Genomic DNA, 20,550 nt, shown 5'->3' with positions numbered 1-20,550 from the left:
ATTTCTTAGTATACTAAATACAAAGTAATGGAGTGAATAACCCTGCCTAGGGTTACTTCGCCTCAGATTGGTGTTACGTGGGGGAGCATGGGCATTTCCATGCATCCACCCACTGTTTGTGATGCAAACCCATATTTACAAAGACTTGTAAACCTGGGTTTGCGCCAAATAGGTGTGTCTACCATTCAGAGGTGTAACAAGGAGAATTATCTTTATTTTTCCTCGCTAGTTCCTCTTTCCATTTGTGATGCACTCTGCAATACACATAGAAAGATGAATATGCCACTAAGAATTGTTTTAGTGCAGAAAGGTTTTCCTTCCTACACTAAAACAATCCTGCACATGGTGGCACTGGGGCTAAGCAGCACACAGAGTGCCAGCACGAGGAGAGAGCAGATCTTTGTTAATATGGAGCATTTCTGCTCTCTCCTTTTCACCCAACACAGCGCAGAAAGATCCCTTGCTGGACCACGTTGTGTGAAAGAATAGTAAATATGCCAAAGTATATGTATTGTGTTCAAGCATTGTTAGATTCAAACTTTTGCCCTATTTACAAATTTCGTCTCACTCCTTTCTGATTGTAATGGCCTTTGAAGGGCCACCAATTATTCAAACCGGTCAATAGTGCTCCAAAAAGCTTTGTATGCTGTAGGTAATGAAACATTAGTTTTGGTTAAATACATCTCATCAGTTGAAATGATGTCAAACCTAGCAGCTGCATATTCTCGGTTATTGACGGTGCCAACCACGGCACCAGCCTCCAATATGAGGGATAAACAAAGCAGATGACTAAGTAGAGGTAAAGTGTTTTGTAAAAAGCCCACAATTTCAGCAGGTGTCCAGTCGATGTTACTGCAGTAGAAAGTTATTTTTTAAAATTTTCATTGTACTCATAAAATGCATCGTGCAGCAGGGAGCTGCCTCAGCGCCATGGCACCTCAATGGGTAAAAGCGACACACTAGGTGAACCAAAAGTGGTTTGTTCAAGGATTAGATGCTTCAAGTGGTTGTAACTCTTGAAGCAAAGCTCTGGAGCCTGTGACTGCAAACCACAAGAATCTGTGTAAATGAACACCATAGGTCTGAATGTAGGTTAAGATTCAATCGGAAGCCAGTAACATATGAGCAAAGCATCTGTGATGGAAAACAAGGTGTGCCAGCTCATAGAGGTCAGCTGCCATTACTCTCTCACATAAACAAGCTTTACTTACCCTAGTCCTAATTGCTGGCACACTTCATTTGAAATCTGTTCTGACCAAAAGTCTGCACAAGTATTGTACCAGTCATTCTTGACCTTGAACTGAATTATTCCATTGATGCTTGAAGATCCATGGAGCAGACGAACTGCAGTGGAGAAGAGATACACAAAGCATGTAAATATCAAAATACTGGTTGATATTCGAGTATGCTCTTTTCAGTACATCTTTAGCATTCTCACGCTTTTTCCCCAAAAACGAATTATTCTAATGAAACAAGAGGTAGACGAACACAACGAAAAACGCATTTTAAGACAGGTTTTAAGCTGGTATTTGGCCAAGATCTCCTCTGCTGCCATATTACTCTTTACCACTTCTGTAACAGATGGTGTGATGGTCACTTTACTCGACACTCTCCCACCAACCACTTTAAGGATGCATACTTGTGTGAGCCGTGTGAACTCTTTATTCACTTTTATACCACACCTAGACTTCTGAAGCTAGTTATCCTTATTTCTTACCGCAATAAGAGAGAAACAAAGGGCCAGATATATGAAAAGTGGCACTAAATTACATGTAGCACCACTTTTCTTGCTGCCCCTTACGCCCCTCTACCGCCGCCATGTGCACACCTTATTTAAAATACGGCGCACCATGGCGCAGAGTAGGGGGAAATAGCATCGTAATTTCTGACGCTATTGATGTACTGCTCAGGGATAGCACCAAAATGTTGGCACTAACCCTGAACAGTACATAGCGGCCCATTGTAAACAATGGTGTGGCTCCTCTGCGCCACAATTAAACAGGAGTTGGGAACACAATGTAGAATTAATTGGTTCTGTGAACCCAAGATGGCGTGGGAATCGGAACCGCCAAATTGTGGTTAGCGGTAGAGAATTTGGTTCCAGAAAGTGAGTAAAGGGAAAAGGGATTCATCTGAGTGGAGGATACGTCCACCCTCAGATACAAAGAAATAACGGATAGGTTGACTGTTTGACTGATTGAGAAAGGAAGGACGAGGGCGCTGTCCCACAATTAGAGTAAGTGAAAGCAAAAAAAATGAATGAGAATTAGTTTTAATAGGGGATACGTATATTCGATCTCTGATACATGAAAATGGATATCTTAACCAGGATAGTGGTGGATATTCTCATGTTCCGACTGGGGATCTTCTTTTATCACTGTGGACCCTATTAATGCCTGCTCTGATCAGGCATTAAAAGTGCTGAAACAAATGTTGCAAAGAAATCTGTTAGATTTCTTTGTACCATTTTTGTGTCCCCCCTAACGGGGGAACGCTCCCTTTGCATACATTATGCCTGGCACAGGTATAATGTAGTTCAAAGGTTTGCAAAGTGGCGCAATCCATGCATTGTACCACTTTGTAAATATGGCGTGGGTAAAAGGCCACCTTAACGCGTCTTACCACAAAACAAATTACACTAAGCTGGTGCTAAAGTGGCGCTAGGCCCTCTTAAATCTGGGCCAAAATCTTTCACCAAATATCGGGTTCTTTACAGCCTCTTGGTTAAGATTAATCAGTTAGTACACTAGTATTTTATCACAACAGCAAACTAATTTTTGCTTTCACAATTATTTGTGAAAAGTCTGCAATTGAAAGTAACAGATAAAGGTGCATTTGAGGTATGGTAAGAGTTAGATGCATGATAGGTAGGTTCATGGAATATTAACCGCAAGGTTCTTCTTCTGTAGTCATAGCATTTCAAGATTCAAATGGGCATGTGCTATGAGAACAACCACTACGTTTTGCAGCCCTTTTATAGTCACCTTGAGAAGGGATTATCCTTCAAATGAAGTATTTCTTTGGCTTTGCAGATATTTTCAAGCAGCCAAGCAAACCTGCCACTGAATCCTGCACTTCCACCCACAGTTGCACACATTCATCGAGAGATTCTCTCCTGGAGGCACACATGAACCTCACATCTCTTGCACCATGATTAATAGTGCTGGGGGATTTCCTATTTGTGTTACTGTGAGCATTTCTTGTAGAAAGGAAACCTCTGTGGTTGCAGCAGCATCAGCTCCTGGACAAATTCCTACTTCTCATTCTTCTACCAATACTCCTACATAAAGGTTTACTTTATTCATCTGATTCCCAGTGGTATTGTGATGTAGCCCCCATCACTGTGTCCCACTTTCAGTGCAATAGCTCAAGCCACCAATCATAAACATGAATAGCAATTCTTCCATTGTTCATCTAGTTTTCGAGTCTTATACAGGTTTTCTCATTGCATTTGTTTATTATGGTGTTTTTGTTGCGGCTGATATTGCTACTGGGATAACCGTCCACTACTTCATTACAGGATAACTAGCTTGGATTACCATCTTGTGATATCCAAGGTGGCATTGCATCTTCACCCTCTATCTTCAGGGATCATAGACTTGCAATCATCCAAGACTCAGCAGCATTATCCGTTTCCACTATAATTTAATCATATGCTAAGTTCTACTTGACTGTGCTTAAACTCAAGTAATAGTTTCCAGTCCATCATCCTGCTGACAGCTTCAGTTAAACAGCATAATCACAGACCTAGGTTTGTCAAACTGTTTCACACACTCATGACAAAGACTCTTTTGAATGGCAAACTTACAGTTCTGATAATGGCTTCTGTAGTCAAAGAGAGTAACTGAGAAGAGGCAGCCACGCTTCAAGAAATAATGGATTTTATGCACTATACCATTTATGAACTGGACAAACTCTATCCTTGATCATTTTATTTGAGAGAGGATGAATTGGGTGTGTGCCTCCAAATGACAGCTTGCCCATTGTTGGGCTTTGTGTAGACGTATGCTGTTTTGATAAGATTTGGGACACCCACAGGAAATTCAGCAAGATCACTTTATTAGTTAGGATGACATGATGAAGTTGGACTCTTATCACCAATTTTATTACATGTGACATTTATATTTTGACCCTTAATGATTGATCAAACAACTAGTTGGATATCATCTCACTGTCGCCCAAAAGCAAGCTAGCATTACAAGCAAAGTTTGTGGTGAAAGCATTTTCATTTCCGCATACACCAGGGATGGTATTACAAAACCACTTCACAGGTGGAAAAGAAAATGGCTCCCCCTCTGTTTCCTCCCCAGGTACCCACACGGCTTTCCTTTCCTGTCTCTCCTGTCCCTCCCAAATTACATAACTTCTTCCCTTCTCACTCCCCCCCCACTTCCTAGGATGGGTGGCCTGATGCCACTTATCCCTCTCTAGCCCCTGCCACGGGCTGCAGTGCTCTCAAGGCCCATTGCGCTTGGGAGAGGGTTGGCCCCTGTCACTGGTATTTTGGCAGATGCTCATTCTGCAGCCCCGTGGATGTCCAATGTGGGTGCTCCATTGCACCTGGGTTCTGCCTGTCTCCAGCAGCTCTCCAGTCCTTTTCTATTTCTTTGTTTCTTTATTAGTTAGGATGACATGATAAAGTTGGACTCTTATCACCAATTTTATTACATGTGACATTGATATTTTGACCCTTAGGGATTGATCAAACGACTAGTTGGATATCATCTCACTGCCCCTCAAAAGCAAGCTGACATTACAAGCAAAACATTTGTGGTGAAAGCATTTTCATTTCTGCATACACCAGGGGTGGTATTACAAAACCACTGCACAGGTGGAAAAAAAAATGACTGCCCCTCTGAGTGTTTCCTCCCCAGGTACCCACACAGGTTTCCTTTCCTGTCTTTCCTGCAACTCTGGACTTACATAACTTCTTCCCTTCCCACTCCCTCCCCACTTCCTAGGGTGAGTGGCCTGATGCCACTTATCCCTCTCTAGGCCCTGCCACGGGCTGCAGTGCACTCAAGGCCCATTGCACATGGGAGAGGGTCGGCCCCGGTCACTGGTATTGGGCAGAGGTTCATCCTGCAGCCCCGTGGGTGTCCAATGTGGGTGCTCCATTGCACCTGGGTTCTGCCTGTCTCCAGCAGCTCCCCAGTCCCTTTCTATTTCTTTATTTCTTTATTTACTCATATATTTGTTGGTTTCTGGCTGACCTCTTGGTTTGTATGCATAATACATCGCTACTGTATAGTCTATTTGTGTTTTGTAAAATTGCAAAAACAAAAAGAAAATGGCAAGTCTTCTAGAGCAATTTTTGCGGAAATGTAGCAGACATTCTTTTCAGTGGGGAAAAATGTCACACACTGATGTTCCTTTTTTGTTGCTGTTTTTACCACATACAAAGTAGAGAAAATATATTTCCTCTACTTTTCACATGATACGTTGGGAACCTGGAAAAGAATTATCCCTTGTCAGTCTTTCTTGTGTCTGCAGGATCTGGGGGCATTGCATTCGCCACTTATGGACAAAAGACTGTCGTATTTTGAGTTTATCGACAGCCTAGGGTTGTCCTCTTTGCATTCACACGAGTCGCCACCAGGGTGGCTCCTATGAAGACCCTGAAAGATTTGTGTATATCCACTGTCTTTTTTGTTTTTCAGAAAGAAACTCCCAAAGTATAAGCACACACCCTTGAACGTTTTCTATCACAGTTTGGGGAGACATTCTTTATTTTTTATTGTTTGTGAAAAAGAGCAAACAGTATTTTCAGTAGATAAAAATGTTCACAATGGTTACACAGTGATGAACAGAAAACAAAGGACCTCAGACAGCCTGCTCTTAATTCTGTAGGAGGTCTAATGCCCTTACTCAGATGGACTACATTTCATTGGGCCTTCAGAGTAAGTTTTCTGGTGGTAGACCAAGCAGAGGTATTCCTGTTAGAAAACGTATAGCCCACCTGGTTCAAAGTAGAGTTTGGTGGACACCAAAGTTTAAATAAAAACCTATGTTTGAGATAAAATATTTAATTATTACCTTTTGAAAAGTTAGATGCCTTTAAAAATATTTCAAAACCATTTGCTTTTTTTTAGAAGATTGTTTGTAGACAAAGATTTCTGTGAAAAATACCCATGATACCCTGCCATGATGTACCTAGTCACATCTTTTGTTTGAGGGTAAGAGAGTACCTTTTGAGCAGTTTTGCTTAGATGTTTTATGGCTATCTGGTCTAACATCCATGCAGTGTGTACTGATTAGTTTTGGGGTATTGCTACTCTACTCAACTGAACCTGCCCACTTTCATGTTACCAACATTATTTCTTTTACTCATTACAATCACCTATCATACATGCTTATGTTCTTGATCTATCAGTGGCTAGGTGAAGTCATAGATCTACTCCTGAGTTTGCAATTTATAACATAATGTGCAGACATCATATCCTCTTTTGTCTTCTCCTGTTCCATTCAGAGAAATGACACAAAGATCTTCTTTGCCTTTTCCTCCCTCTCACTCTTACTGCATTCAAGAATCTCTGAATGAGTTACTTCGTTCTGACATTGAATGGCCCCCAGATATCTCATGTTGAATTCCTGCAAAACTGATATTTTTTATGTTACCTCCTCCTCTGCACCAGCTCTTCTGCCTAATTCAATCTACTTTCTCACAGACATCTTGACTTTCTCCTCCTCTTCCAGACACTTTGTGGTTTCCTTTGGCCATATATGAGAATGGAATCATTAATCATTTCCACAGTGCATGGTACCAGATATTCAATAGAGTAAACCATATTCATGTCTCCTTTTCCACATTAATACTGAGTAAATTAGACTACTGCAACAGCATGCTCATACGTCTCCATCATGACTCCTTACTCACCACTATAAGCTTACCATTATTCATCCTGCAAAGGCACACATCCAATACTTATTTTCACTCTACAACTTGGTGGCTCTCAGCTAAAAACACTACACTACAAATTACTAGCAATCATATAAAATGTGACTACCGGCTAAGCTCCTTACTACCTTGGTAACATACTGACTCACTATACACCTCTAAGTGATTCATGATCTGTGACTCATAATGTGTTTGCCACACCCAAAATACATTTTACTGCATCTAGGTTCCAGTCTCCAAACTGTTTAGTCCCCCAGTACTGAATCTCATCACCTACAGCGATCAGACCCTGGCCCACACTGCGTTCAACACTACCCATAAATGTCATCTTTTGAGTCTGCAGAAAAATATCAACTAAACTCTAATTAAACTATAAGTAGATCCAACATGTTTTTCTATTACTTTCAGCTGTCACTTAAACACAAAATGGCTTATTTGTTCAAAACCACAATCATCCCTCTGGTTTATATATGTCATCATATATAGCTAGATATGAATTGACTTTGTAATGACCAAATGTAAAACAATCCTGATCAAAATGTCATGCCGAACATTCAATACCCGATACAGGATAGAAATCTCTCACTTGACTGCTGTCTAATGTGGTACTTTTCTCTCTTTCTCTCTCTCTAACACTGAAGGTGAAAAAGAGGCTCAATTAGGTACCACGTCTGCCTCTAGTAGCACATCCAAAACACAACATGACATGGTGACCAGTATGGAAGCACTTAACCAAAAACATTGTTAAATGCTTTTCTGCAGATTCTGTCTCTCTACTATCACTTTGATACTCTAAATCCAGGCAATGCCAAGATTTGGACAAGTTGGGCTCACTCACACAATGTGACATGATTCATCGTAAGCTATCTCGACAGTGGTTGGATCTGCTCTCGGGTGTACGAAATTTTAATTCTTTAAAAAAAAATAAAAAAAATCCTCTGATTGAAAATCCTGAACACCCTTCTTCCCAATGCGATAGTTTGACAACTGCATAAAAATGCCATCACTTGCAGCATACTATTCTACCAGGCAGCTGTTCGATGGCGATACAGTAGGACGATTATGGGTGCTTCGGCTTGACGAAGTAAGTAATGTAGAGTTTACTACCCAGGACCAAGGATTGGAATCTTTTTTAGGAAGGGAAAATTCCCATCCTGATAGACAAAAAGAATGATCAATACCTTGATACTGTTCGTTGCAGCTTGTTTGTATATTTGAAAGCGTAATTGGAGTATATATCTAATTTTCCTATCCCTCAGAGTGTGCTTACAGGAGACGTCCTCCCAGAACAGACCATGGGGCATTTTCCCTTTAGGCACTATGTAATATCTAAACCCACATGGGAAATGTGCATGTGTTTTCCCCTCACATGTGTCGTTCCACCTTTGCATGCATGTTGTTCATGATAATGTGATGTGTCACATGTGCCACATTTGCATTTTAATGTTTCTTGAATATCTAATAGTATACCGCAAGACCATTATGCAGTCTATACATTGCAACTTACATATATTTGTCTACCCTATTGTCAATTCTTTCTTATACTTTTTTATCTGCATACCAGGTACAATTACCTTGTGACTTCTATAAGAGAGGTAGGTCCTTTCCATTCTTTTTCACACCTTTACCTTAAAAAAGTCTAGAGATCCCCTTAAAAGCACTTATGAATGCACAATACCTAGTTAGGCTGTCCAAAGGACAGAAGCATGTTGCCACCTCAGAGGTACATAAGGGCCATGGCACCCAATTAATATCCCCTCACCATACTTTATAGTATTTTTATACATTCCTAGCATACCACTTAAAAAGCAATGTTTTGTGGCTCACTCTAAGGTGATTTTAATAGCACTAACTGGATCCTAGATACATATCTAGAAAAAACAATTCTAAGAACTTACTCAAGATAGTCCATCTTGAGTTCAAGTCCTCCCTGGTAGCACCATCTCACCAGGGTGGGATGAGATAGCCTATGATGAAGCATGTCACATTGCAAGAGTGAGCCCACTTCGTCCAAATCTTGCAATTGCCAGGATTTAGAGTAGAAAAGTTATAGTAGTTTTCCCTTTTAGTTTTTTTCCCCTTTGTTTTCTTTACCCTTGCAGTTCGTAGTTGGTGAACATGGTTATGACTTTTCTATATATATTATGATTGTAAATTATATTTTTTAAACACATTAAGTGGTGATTCGATTTAATTGTTTTAAATCAATTGATTAATGTACTGGCTTCTCAATGTACTGATGGTATACAGATCTGCTGGATCAAACGTAAATCTGTGACAAACATGAGTTATTGGTGGACACAAAAGTGTTATTTTTGTTTAGCAATAGTTTTAAAACCTATATTCTTAGTTCTTTCCTGGCATAAAAACATTTTATAATATGGCACAATGAAAATTTCTTTGTATTAAATGGATTCTGAAAAAATATTTTTGCACTTCTTTTTTACAAGTAGATAAATACTGCGAAATGTGTTTCCCTGTTACTTGCTGGTTTGCAAACAAACACAGAACCCCCTTTGCAAAGAACTTGTCTACGAGGAGGCCTGAAAATAATCTACAAACATTTTTTCGCTTGTGTATAGGCCACTCGATCTTCCTCACAATCATATTTTTACTCGTGGGAAACAAATATCTGTTCCAGCTCTGTCCTGTCATTTATGTGGAATCTGTTCACTGATTATCGCAAAAAAGACCTCCTGAGAAATTAGAAAAATTTAAAACTGAAGCAAGAGGTTTGCTTACCGCACTCTGATTCATCTGTTCCATCCTTGCAGTCCTGGTGTGCATCACATATTTTTACGTTTGGTATACATTCCCCACTAACACAGCGAGAGTTATTGGAAGGGCAAGGTTCTGCCAATAAAATAGAATAATGAATTGTAGTTAGTTTCTCTGTAATCAGATACTGTGTAATTGTTGTATTCCATAGATTATCCGACGCTCTCCCCACCTTAGGTTTGAGAATTCATATTTATATTAAGTAAATAGTACTACTGTTTTACGCCTCCGCTACTCCAAATGCAAATCTGCCCCATAGTGACCCTAAGAATGACTTGTCTGATTAACACAATGGGTGATTGTTAGAGAAACAGATACACAGATGCATCCGCCTGAGATTCTTTTCTGTTTGAACACCCAAAAGCTTCAGGGGAATCAAGACAGAAACAGCACGGGGCTCATAATCCCGAAGTGCCTTGTAACGCCTATGATATGGCCCAGTTAAAATAACGTGTCACTTCTGATGAGGGCCTATGTATGCATTTATTAGTATGAAATGGAATGGAAGCATTTGTGAACTGATTTATGAATATAGCGATAATGCACGTTGCTCAAGAGAAGCCAACTAAAAAAACACAGACTTTCATTGTGAAAGAATTTTATGTTCCAAGTGACTCAAATCGACTATGACATATTTTGTACAGTCGTTTTTATATGTTCCTCTAAATATGAAACAGAGAAGAAAAAGAGAGTTGTACTGCCTTTATGGTTCATGATCTTAACTGGTTGTTCTTTATAGTGATGATTTGTAGGCCATGTCCACTTAGAACAATTATTCTATAATTTGGCATAGTCAAGATAAATGTAGAAGGATCCTGAACATACTACACAGTATGAGCGTGGTTCAAAAACATAGTGCCCATGCAGATCTATTGCAGGTGCACATGATGTAATTTTACAGAAACACATCCTTTTCCTGAGCCACAGAATCAGGAACACCACACTTTCTTTAAATAGCAATGTCATATCAGATCATTTGCTCCCGCTGGAAAGTTTGCATGAATGCATGTGATGGGATAGAACTTTTAGTACCCTCCCTCATGTACAATGATCATCTATATGTGATGATCTATGCATTATGTCAACCAAAAGACTAAAAGTTTTGTTTTAAATTAGTGCACTGAAAAGCCATATTAACATGCAATCACTGTAGGTCATTAGTTAAAAGGCATGTGGTATAGCCTTGTGAGTTTACGTTTAACACATTAGTTTGTTTTCATCTTATAGTTTAGCATGTTAAATAACAGTTTTCGTTAAAACGATAATTAATTTCATGTAAGAAATATTTTGAAAGTGACATGGAATTGTAGAGAATGCAATAATACGTTATAGTTACATTAAAGCATTAACATAGTCTTTTTGGTTTGAATTTACTGTAACATGAAAAAATCTGGTAGCTTATTAATACTGAATTTATGGTTTACAAAGATAAATGTATGTGTTGCACTACCATGGAAAGGCTTGCGGAAAGCCAGTGCTTGGGGCCAAGGGGGGGGTCCCTGCAATGCCCATGACCATGCTCTGGGCAGTGCAGGGGCCTGCCTGCCAGCTCCCTCAGAATGCACACTGTCTTTTATGCAAAAAGTGTGCACTCTGAGGGTGCTGGTGTGTGACGGCATTGGCTCTAAGGGAGCTGAGGCCAATGTCGCTGCACTGTTTCAACCAGGCTGACCAGGAGAAACGTCGAAATATGGTGGTCAGCCCGGTGCAAACTTCATGATCCAATGGAGGGGGTGAGTCTTCTGGCTTGATGGTGTCCTCATCATCGCAGCTTTAGCGGTCTGGTGGTGGGATTGCCAAAATCATTATCAGGTCCTTAGTCTCTTTGGGATCGCTATAAGGCACACATTTTGCCTATTTGATTCCTTTCTACTGTACACATTTTGCATCATACTGCCTTTTATTGAGTGTCTATGAACATTTTGGAAATATAGAACATGTGCACACCTTGCGAGTTAAAAATAGGGGCAAAACCCAATTTTTGCCTGACTCTCAGCCCAATCTCTATGTAAAAAACGACTCAAATCACAAGCCTAAGTACAAAGAAAACAAAACCTTGTGCGAGAGACTTGTAAATAACCAAGGTATGTAGCCATGGTAATTGGCATTAATGCACTTATGTAGACAGATTTAATAAAACATGAGGAATTACTCTGAAAGGAAATGTCTTCGCATTGGCATTTTGGTGATACAGGCACCTTATTGGACCATGTTGAATTGCACAGAAAGTGAGCATGTGTTAAAAGTTAACTACAGTGTTTGTGCATTTGTATAAATAAAACGTTCTGCTAAGTAGACCTATTCTTAGAGGTTATTTCACAAACTATACATGCAGATGGCACCTTCATGTTTTTCTGAGTGTGTATCATTGTTGAAATGGTGATACTGTGGTTCATTTTTAATAACATTTTTCATTGTGGTTGCACCACTTTTGTGGCACAGCCATAATGAAAAATGCTAGTAAATATTCAAAAAGCCAAGCAAAGGGCAATTTGTGTGGCATTGTGTGGCTTTTTTAAGAAATATTGTGCAAAACAGTGCCTTGTGCTGTACTGCATTACATTACATTCTGGAAGGCGTTTCATGGGAGGAACATAGGTTTTGTTGTACAGCCACTCATTGATTTCACACTAACCCAGATTTACAAAGGTAATCCTGGGACTGTGTGAAATCGCTACGCCTTCCAGAGAAGAGCATACTGAGGAGAAAATGTTTTTTAGCCTTCATCCGTGTTATTTGCTCTTTTAATATGTGCTGCATTCTGTAGCATACAGAGTAAGAGAAAAATAACTCAAGGGATTTTTTGTGCACGAAGGTATACCTTGGTAAGGGCATGTAAGTACCTACAATTAGCAATAGGTCACAATCCCCCACTAGCCCCAGTCAGTGTCTCCATACATTAATTCTGGCGCAAACCTTGGTAGCTTGTCCCACAAGCAGTTAGACTTAACTTGTGAGACAGGTGTGCAAAGCATTTCATATCAACAAAACAGTATTTAAGTAAAACACAACACACAAGAAAAATGCAACTGCGTATTGCAATGTTCCTGCCAGTCAGCTCAGCAGGAATATTGTAATACGCTCGGGGGAGGCTCAACCACCATGCACTGTCAGCCACCCCACAGCTTTGGTGGACCAGTGGTGGGAACGTCAAAGTCGTAATTCAGGCCCTAAGTCTAGAGTTCATACCACCCACCATGTAACATTGTTACTCTTACATTCAGAAATGTTTCTTGATTCAGGAACATGGTCCACAGCAGCAACCAAGAGTTCAGAGGCTCTGGCTTGCCGCTTGGGGTCTGAGACTACAACTTCCACAATGCACCTCTTTAACTTTTTTACATTTTTACAACAGTTGATCCTAACTTCTCCAAACGTCTGGATATTCTTCCATATGAGTTTTTCTGGGTTCTGGAAATGTCCAGAAACTTGATCCAAAGTTCCAGAAGAGTGGAGTTTCCAACTATTGGAAAGTGGATTATTGGTAAGGGCAGGTAAGTACCTACAATAAGCACTAGTGCACAAACACCCACTAGGTCCAGTCAAGGTCTCAATAAATTAATCATGGCTTAACCCATGGTAGCTTGACCACAAGCAGTTAGGCTTAACGTAGGAGGTAGGCGAGTAAAGCTTTTAATACCAACAAAACAACAAATAAGTAAAAACAATAAAAGTCCGACACTCAGTATAACAATACATTACTTTTTTATCTTTAAAATGACACCAAAATGACAAAAATCCAATAAAGGAACCAGAGATATTAATTTTTAAAGATTGAGGCCCTGATTTATACTTTTTGGTGCAGAACTGCACTAACGCAGTTTTGCACCAAAACTTTTAGCACCGGGTTGCACCAGGCACCATATTTATGGAATGGTGCAAGCTGGTGCAAAGGGTAGGCTAGCGTTAAAAAAATGCTGTTAGTTGGGTGGGGCTGGCGGTATGGAAGAAGGGGGTTTTGCACCAAAAAATGACACTAGGTAGGTTAGAGTAAAAACACAATTACTCTAACCTGCCTAGAGTCATTTTCCGATGCAAAACCATCCATTCCACATGATCCTTGTCTTAGAAAAGACAGGACTCATGCCCACCACCCAATGGCCAGCACAGCGGGCCAGGGTCCCCTGGGCATGGTCATTGCGCCTAGTGCCATGTAAGGGGGGCCATTTCTGGGCCCCCACTGGCACTTACAAAACAATACTTACCTGCACTTACCTATATTTGCCTGGGATGTGGTACTCCATCCTCCGCTGTCCCTCTGGTGTGGGTGGGGGTGTCTCTGGGGCCTTGGGAAGGCACCTGTGGGCTTAATCCATGGTACTCCACCATAGATATAGGCCCACAGGTCCCCTAATGCCTACCCTGACCCAGGAGTTAAAAAATGATGAAAAGCAAGATTTGCACCATTTTGTGACCCCTCCTCCCTCCTGTGCGTGATTCTAGAATGGAGAGATAAATATGGCGCTAAGGCCATAGACTCATTTTTTGCATGGGAATGCCTACTTTGCTTCTCATTGACACAAAGTAGGTTTCCACATCCAAAAAATGACTTTAACTCCATAAATTTGGCGCTAGACGGGTCTAGCGCCAAAGTATAAATATGGAGTTAGTTTTGCACCGAATTTGCGTAAATAAATGATGCAAATTCAGCGCAAAACAAGTATAAATATGCCCCTAAATGTTTTCTATTGCCTAGAAATCAAAAGCGACATCTGGTTGTACTCGACTGGGGCAAAGTCAAAAGTTGAGGCCTACCCGCAATGGAGCCCTGCTCAACTACACTGAGCGGGAGGCCTCGGTTAAAGTTTTACTTCTGCACCTAAATGTTTTCTTGATGAATTTTCCTTGACTGAGACAAATCACAAGTTGAGGGCACTGGAGCCCTCGTGAAGTTCTCTAAATTCAGACTTGGAAACTTTTTCAGGATGGAATAATTTGTCAAGGACCAAGTCAAAAGTTGAAGCCGACCTCGCTGGAGCCCTCCTCGGATACATTGCATGTGAGGCCTTGGTCAAACTTTCACCTTCAGACATTTCTGGAGCGTTTCTTCCCTGGCGTCCGTCGACCATCCTCAGCAAGCCATTTTCAATGTGATTTGGTGGATTGCCTTTCCACGAGCCCCCGGTCAAATCCTGGAATATTGGTGCTCTGGAGCATTTCAGTGGGACGTACCTGCAAGTCAGGTAGTGTTGCAGTCAAAGTTGGCGGGCTTGACTCACGATGTTGGTTCGGTCCACTTAGGGAGCTTTTTTTCAAAGTTGCTCAAAACTTCTCCAAACTTCTGGATCTTCTTCCAGAAGTACTGTTAAGGTCCTTCAGGTATCCACAATTCACCCCAAGTTTCCAAAAGCTCTTACGTGCTCCTTTGGGGTTAGGACTTCAACTCCCAGAATGTACCTGGTCCAAACTTTTACATGGTCACTGGTCAGCTAGGCTAGTTTTGAAAAAGTTGATGCAGGGGACTCTGATCAGCTCTTTCTACCTGTAGCTTACAGGGAGTCCCTTCTTGAAGTTATAGAAGTAAGACAACGTCCTTTTCTTGGTGAAGTGTGCAGCTGGTGCAGTCCTTCCGAGTAGTGTCCAGTCGCAGGCCAGGGTTCCAGCAGGTCAGTCCTTTTTTTTCTTATCTTTTTCCAGCAGGGATCTGATGTGTGGGGCAGTTCTGCCATATTTATCCTTGCTCCTGGGGTGGAAAGCAGGGGGGTGCTCCTGTCCAATTGCATGCAGGCCCCCACCCTTTTGTGTGGCCACTTCCTGAGAAGTGTGGAAAAAATCAATCCCAGTGAGCTCATTCCTCCAAAATCCAAGATTGCAAAAATTAAATCCTTGAGTTTAGATCTGGCTGAGTCCACCCACTGGTGTAGCTAAGTTTCCCTTAACACACCCCTTCTCAGCCCTCTCTTAATCTAATCAGGGGGCACCTGACTGTCTGGGGCTACAGGATATGGGGGAGGTCTAGTTGCTGTCTCAAATGTCCTTCCCTCCTTTGAAGTCCAGTTTGGCTGCTCTCCCCCATCCTGTTCTATCATCTCTGAGGCAGATCTCCTCCCACCAGAGGCTTCCTTTGTTTCAGCCAAGGCCACTTCACACCTCATCAAGGTAGCCTGGCTTAGTCTGCCAGAGGCTGACCAATTAGAGAAGGGCACTACAGGGCTGAAGTTGGTAACTTGGTAATTTTTAGCAAGAGTACTAAAACTCTTTCCCAGTTTGAGTTATATTACATTCAACAGGGGGAAGTTGATGGATTTACTATAATTTTTACATTGATATTAAACTTGCTATATTTAGCTCCTTCCTAGGGAAAATAAGAGTTTATTATTTTTAAATAAAGTCTCTCCATGTTAGCCCATGGAGCCCATTAATAACAACGGGTAGAAACAAAATTTACTATTTTGCCCTCTCCAGGGCTTATAAAACACCTTTTATACAGTCCCTGATTATAGTTACACTGCACCACACCCAGTCCTGGGGGCACATAGGGCATACCTTAGGGGTGACATATATGTAAAAGTAAGGTAGTTTAGGACTTTAGAAGTACTTTTAATTCCAAAGTTGAATGTGGGGTTAACTTTATCTTTCAAGAAGCCAACAAGGCAGGATTGCTTTTAAAATGACACCGGGCACCGCAGTAGTGCACCTGTGGGTGTACTATCTATGCTGGGGTCCCTAAGCCTACATGCCCTACCATATACTTGGGTGTTATAGAAAGGGTGGCACAGCCAATTGTGTTAAGCCTAATTAGTATATTACATTTTACACAGATTCCTGGGACTGGTTAGCAGTGCCCAGGGCACAGTCAGAGTCAGGAACCACCAGTATCAGTCAGAAAGTTTAGGAGTGACTAGGGCAAAAAGGAGGACTTTCCTAAACACACACACACACACACACACACACACATATATTACAACGGTGTAAGAGAACGTATAATGATATTAACAACAACAACAACAATAATAATAATAATAATATAAATAATACATTCATAGTAGACTTTTTCTTTTGCTCATGCCTTGATACCACATTCTATGCTGAACGTCCTCACAATATTAATGTATCATACAGATGTTAATCTTATAGTAGTACAGATTGACAGATACAGATGTATACACAGCTAGAACCCAGAAAAATGCAGCCTCAATGTTATGCATATCATAAGGTATACCAGAGTAGATCAAGACTGCGGTGTCTGTGTATGAACAATAGCATATTCACCAAACATATGTAGTAAAGCATCAACGCATAGTGCATGTTGCCAAGATGCCTAGGCACCTGCCCTTCATAATTTTTAAGCTCCCTGGTGGGCCAAGAATAAGAGGCATTCTTCAATAGGAGTGCAGGATGGGTGCCTGGCCACCCTGCTGCTCTGCGGACCATCCCCTCCCCGGGACAAAGATTAAGAAAACAGTGAAGTGGGTCCATTTTGGACCCCCCTTAAGCCCAGAGGACCCCCACCACCCTGGGGCTATAATTGTAGGAGGAGAGCCGTGCAGCCCCTCTGAAGGAGCCACTGACAGCTGCAGCCACATCACAGCAAAAACTCTGGTTTCTGACAGCGGGACCTGTCAAGCAGATCCAAATTGTCGTAAGTGGACTTTTCATTTCTGTTCTGTCTTGTGCAGGTATGCGTCTAGGGAACAGAGATGAAAGCTTCACTTCAGCAAGCATGGAGTTGCTACTTAAGGTAGCTCCTTTTTTTGCTGAAGCTATGGGACAGCGGATAAGGCCTTGAGGTCCCCACATGGTCCCACATAGCCTGTAAAGGGCATATATCAAAATAAATAAATTCAACAAAATTGTCAGGGACTGAGGTGGAGACCTTGAGGCTCCCCTCGCAGTCCCAGATAGTCCATAAAGAGCTTAAAAAATATTTAAAAAAATAATAGCTCAAGTGTGAAGGTCACGGACTTTCACACTGAGTGTTGAGAGTTTGAGTCCAGTGAGACTCGTTACCCTCCCTTTTTTTCAATTACAAATCCTTAAGGCTCATACTAAAAAAGGGATGTTACTGTTTTAATTGAAAAATTATTCTTTTTTTCAATTTGTGCAAAATTATCTAATTCTAAGTACATCATCCATCAAAGCCTAAAAAACTATCTCCCTCTCCCTCTCTTTCTGTCTTTTAATTTCTTTCTCCCACTCACAGACCCACTTGGACCTTTGTGCACCCACTCACAGCCTCACTCAGACTCTCATTAACACACTCATAGACCCTCTCAAACACTCACACACCCACTCATAAACCTACTCGAACACTCACACACCCTCTCACAGACCCACTCACACCTTCATGCAGCCACTCACAGACCTGCACAGACACTGACACACCCACTAACACACTGATGCATGCACTCTCACACCCAGACAGAAACTTTCCAGCCACTCTCACCCCCAGATACACCCTCTTACGCTTATTGTCACACCCAGAGAGGTAGGCTGTGGCCAACTTCCACCACGCATGGCCAAAGGCATGGGGCAGAGTAGGGTTGGGAGGTTAGTGGGTTGATCACAGGGACTGCAGGCAACCCCTGCTGCGCACGGGTAAAGGCTGTGCACGGTAAAAGGTTGGGTTCTTAAAGGGGTTGGCCTCAGGGCCTGTCCACAGTTGGATTAATGTATACTAATGAAAATCACTATACACAAAAAAAATGGTATTCACTGATAATAAGGAAATAGAATTTTGAAAAAAACATAGAAATTCACTTAAAAACCCAAAGGTTACAGGGATGTTATTGTAAGGCTCACATTTTAATCATACAAAACCATAGCAATTCACCAGTTATATTTAGAGTTACCTGAAGTAACCATAACTCATGCTTTATAAGGATAAGAAAAAGGAAGACATGTATGTCAATTCCAAAGCAGAAAACTGATCTGTTTGAATATCAGAGTTCAAAACTCACAACTTCAAAGGTAACTCACTAATTCACCAACTGCATTATAATTTAGCCAAATGAAATGCTATTATTCTGTCAAAAAGTTTAGGCATTGCAATGGCAAGATACTCTCCTGTACGAGAGATGGCATTGGCACATAAATTCACTATTCGAGAAAGTCTTGAGGTTTTTTCATTAGTAAATTTCTATCCATCCTTGTAGATTAATAGCTTCTACCAGGTTGTGTGTGTGTATGTTTGTGTGATAAGTTCTATATTAGGTATATGTTTTCACGCAGCATTCCATCAAAATAACTATATTATACTGCACACAAATAACAGCTTTTTGTCAAATCGTGAATTACTGCTCAGGCAAAATATCACCCATGCCAAGCCGTGGAACTACTAAATATTTTAGTAACTTGGAGAAATGAAATGCAAATTATAGACAGGTGTTTCTCTAAAGATGCAATCTGGGTTTGTAACTGATGTGTGCTGTTTTTCTTCACTCTGTTGTTGAAGTTGACTTAAAGGCATTTTTTTCTCTAATGGGCTACTTGCGTGCAATGCTTTCTGGGAGGACGACCATCGTGTTGTCACCCTCTTCATCTACATGTGGTAGGCATCACGTTTTCACACTGACGTATGTTATTTGGTGTACATCATACTTGTCAGCCTCACTGCTCCAATTTTGTTCGTTTTACTTTTCTTCATCGTGCACAACATATAGTATACATTCAGAAAGAGTGGATTAAGTCACATAACTAATTGACATGCTCACATTTTCATAGCCTTCAAAATCGTATGAATAAAAAGGAATTAAAATAACTTATAAATGGCTCACATATCCAAAGATGTCAGGGCACTAAGGGATGTAGTTGTGAGAGGCTTGCATCGCCATTGCATTACTGTTAGTCATGCAGCGGCACCACAAACCTCTCAACCATATCTATGAGGCCACACAAAGCCACTTTGTTTGTCTCTGACTCGCCTCATAAATATGTAGTAAGGCAAGGCATCGATGAGTTGCCTTGATCTGCACCAGGGAGGCATTCCATGGGCATTGCGTGGGTTTTCCTATGCAACAATCATGGATTTTGATGCATCCCAAGATTTACAAAAGCTTGTATACTGGGGAAGTGCCATAACCTTACACCTCCCCACGGGAGGCATAAGAAGGAGAAATATCTTTCTTCTGCTCGTTTTTCCTCTTTCTATATGTGCTGCATTGTGCAGCACCCATAGAAATCAAATCAAATCAGGGTTTATGAAGGACAGCTACTCACCCGTAAGAGTCTCAAGGCGCTAAGGGGGTTTGTCCTCTGAGCTTCAGTTGAGGAGCCAGGTTTTAAGGTCCTTCCTGAAATGGGTTAGCGATGGTGACTGCCTGAGGTGCAGTTGCAGGGTGTTCCAGCTCTTTACTTCAAGGTAGGTGAAGGATCTCCCACCGGCTGAGGTCTTCCTAAATCCAGGATTTGATGGCTAGTGCTTGTTGAGAGGAGCAGAGAGGTCTGATGGGGGGTGTAGAAGGTGATGTGATGGTTGAGGTAGGCAGGTTCTAGGTCATGGAGGGTCTTGTAGTCATGGACGAGAAGCTTGAAGTTAATTCTCTTCTCGATAGGGAGCCAGTGGCGGTCTCTTAGGTGACTGGAGATATGGTAGCGGTGAGGAATGTCCAGAATGAGTCTGGCGGAGGCGTTTTGGATGTGTTGTAACTTTTGGGTGGTACCAATGTAGAGGGCATTGCCATAGTTAAGTCAGCTGGTAAACCGGGCCTGGGCTACAGTTTTACAGCAGTACTTTGGGATCCATTTGTAGATCTTCAAGAGAAGTTGAAGTGTGTGAAAGCAGGATGATGTGACTGAGTTTACTTGGCGGGTCAAGGTAAACAATGAATCCAGGATGACGTTGAGGTTACGTGCATGGTCTGTTGGGGTGTGTGGGTGCTGAGGGTCGATGGCCACCAGGAGACATCCCTGGCTGATGTGGATGGTCCCAGGAT

At 41.4% G+C, this 20,550-nt stretch overlaps 1 protein-coding gene across 1 annotated transcript in view; it reads right to left on the bottom strand.

Annotated features, from left to right (window-relative positions):
• The window catches only part of TMPRSS15 (transmembrane serine protease 15), a 1,384,111-nt gene that overhangs the window by 413,469 nt on the left and 950,092 nt on the right, over positions 1–20,550 (bottom strand). Inside the window, exons 18-19 of the mRNA XM_069204099.1 lie at positions 9,641–9,751; positions 1,212–1,344 (exon numbers count right to left, since the gene is read on the bottom strand). Coding sequence (XP_069060200.1) covers positions 1,212–1,344; positions 9,641–9,751 — 244 coding nt within the window. The remainder of the gene's footprint in view (positions 1–1,211; positions 1,345–9,640; positions 9,752–20,550) is intronic.

Source organism: Pleurodeles waltl, chromosome 8 (assembly GCF_031143425.1).
Source record: "Pleurodeles waltl isolate 20211129_DDA chromosome 8, aPleWal1.hap1.20221129, whole genome shotgun sequence".
NCBI lineage: Eukaryota > Metazoa > Chordata > Amphibia > Caudata > Salamandridae > Pleurodeles > Pleurodeles waltl.
This window is presented reverse-complemented; position numbering and strand designations above follow the sequence as displayed.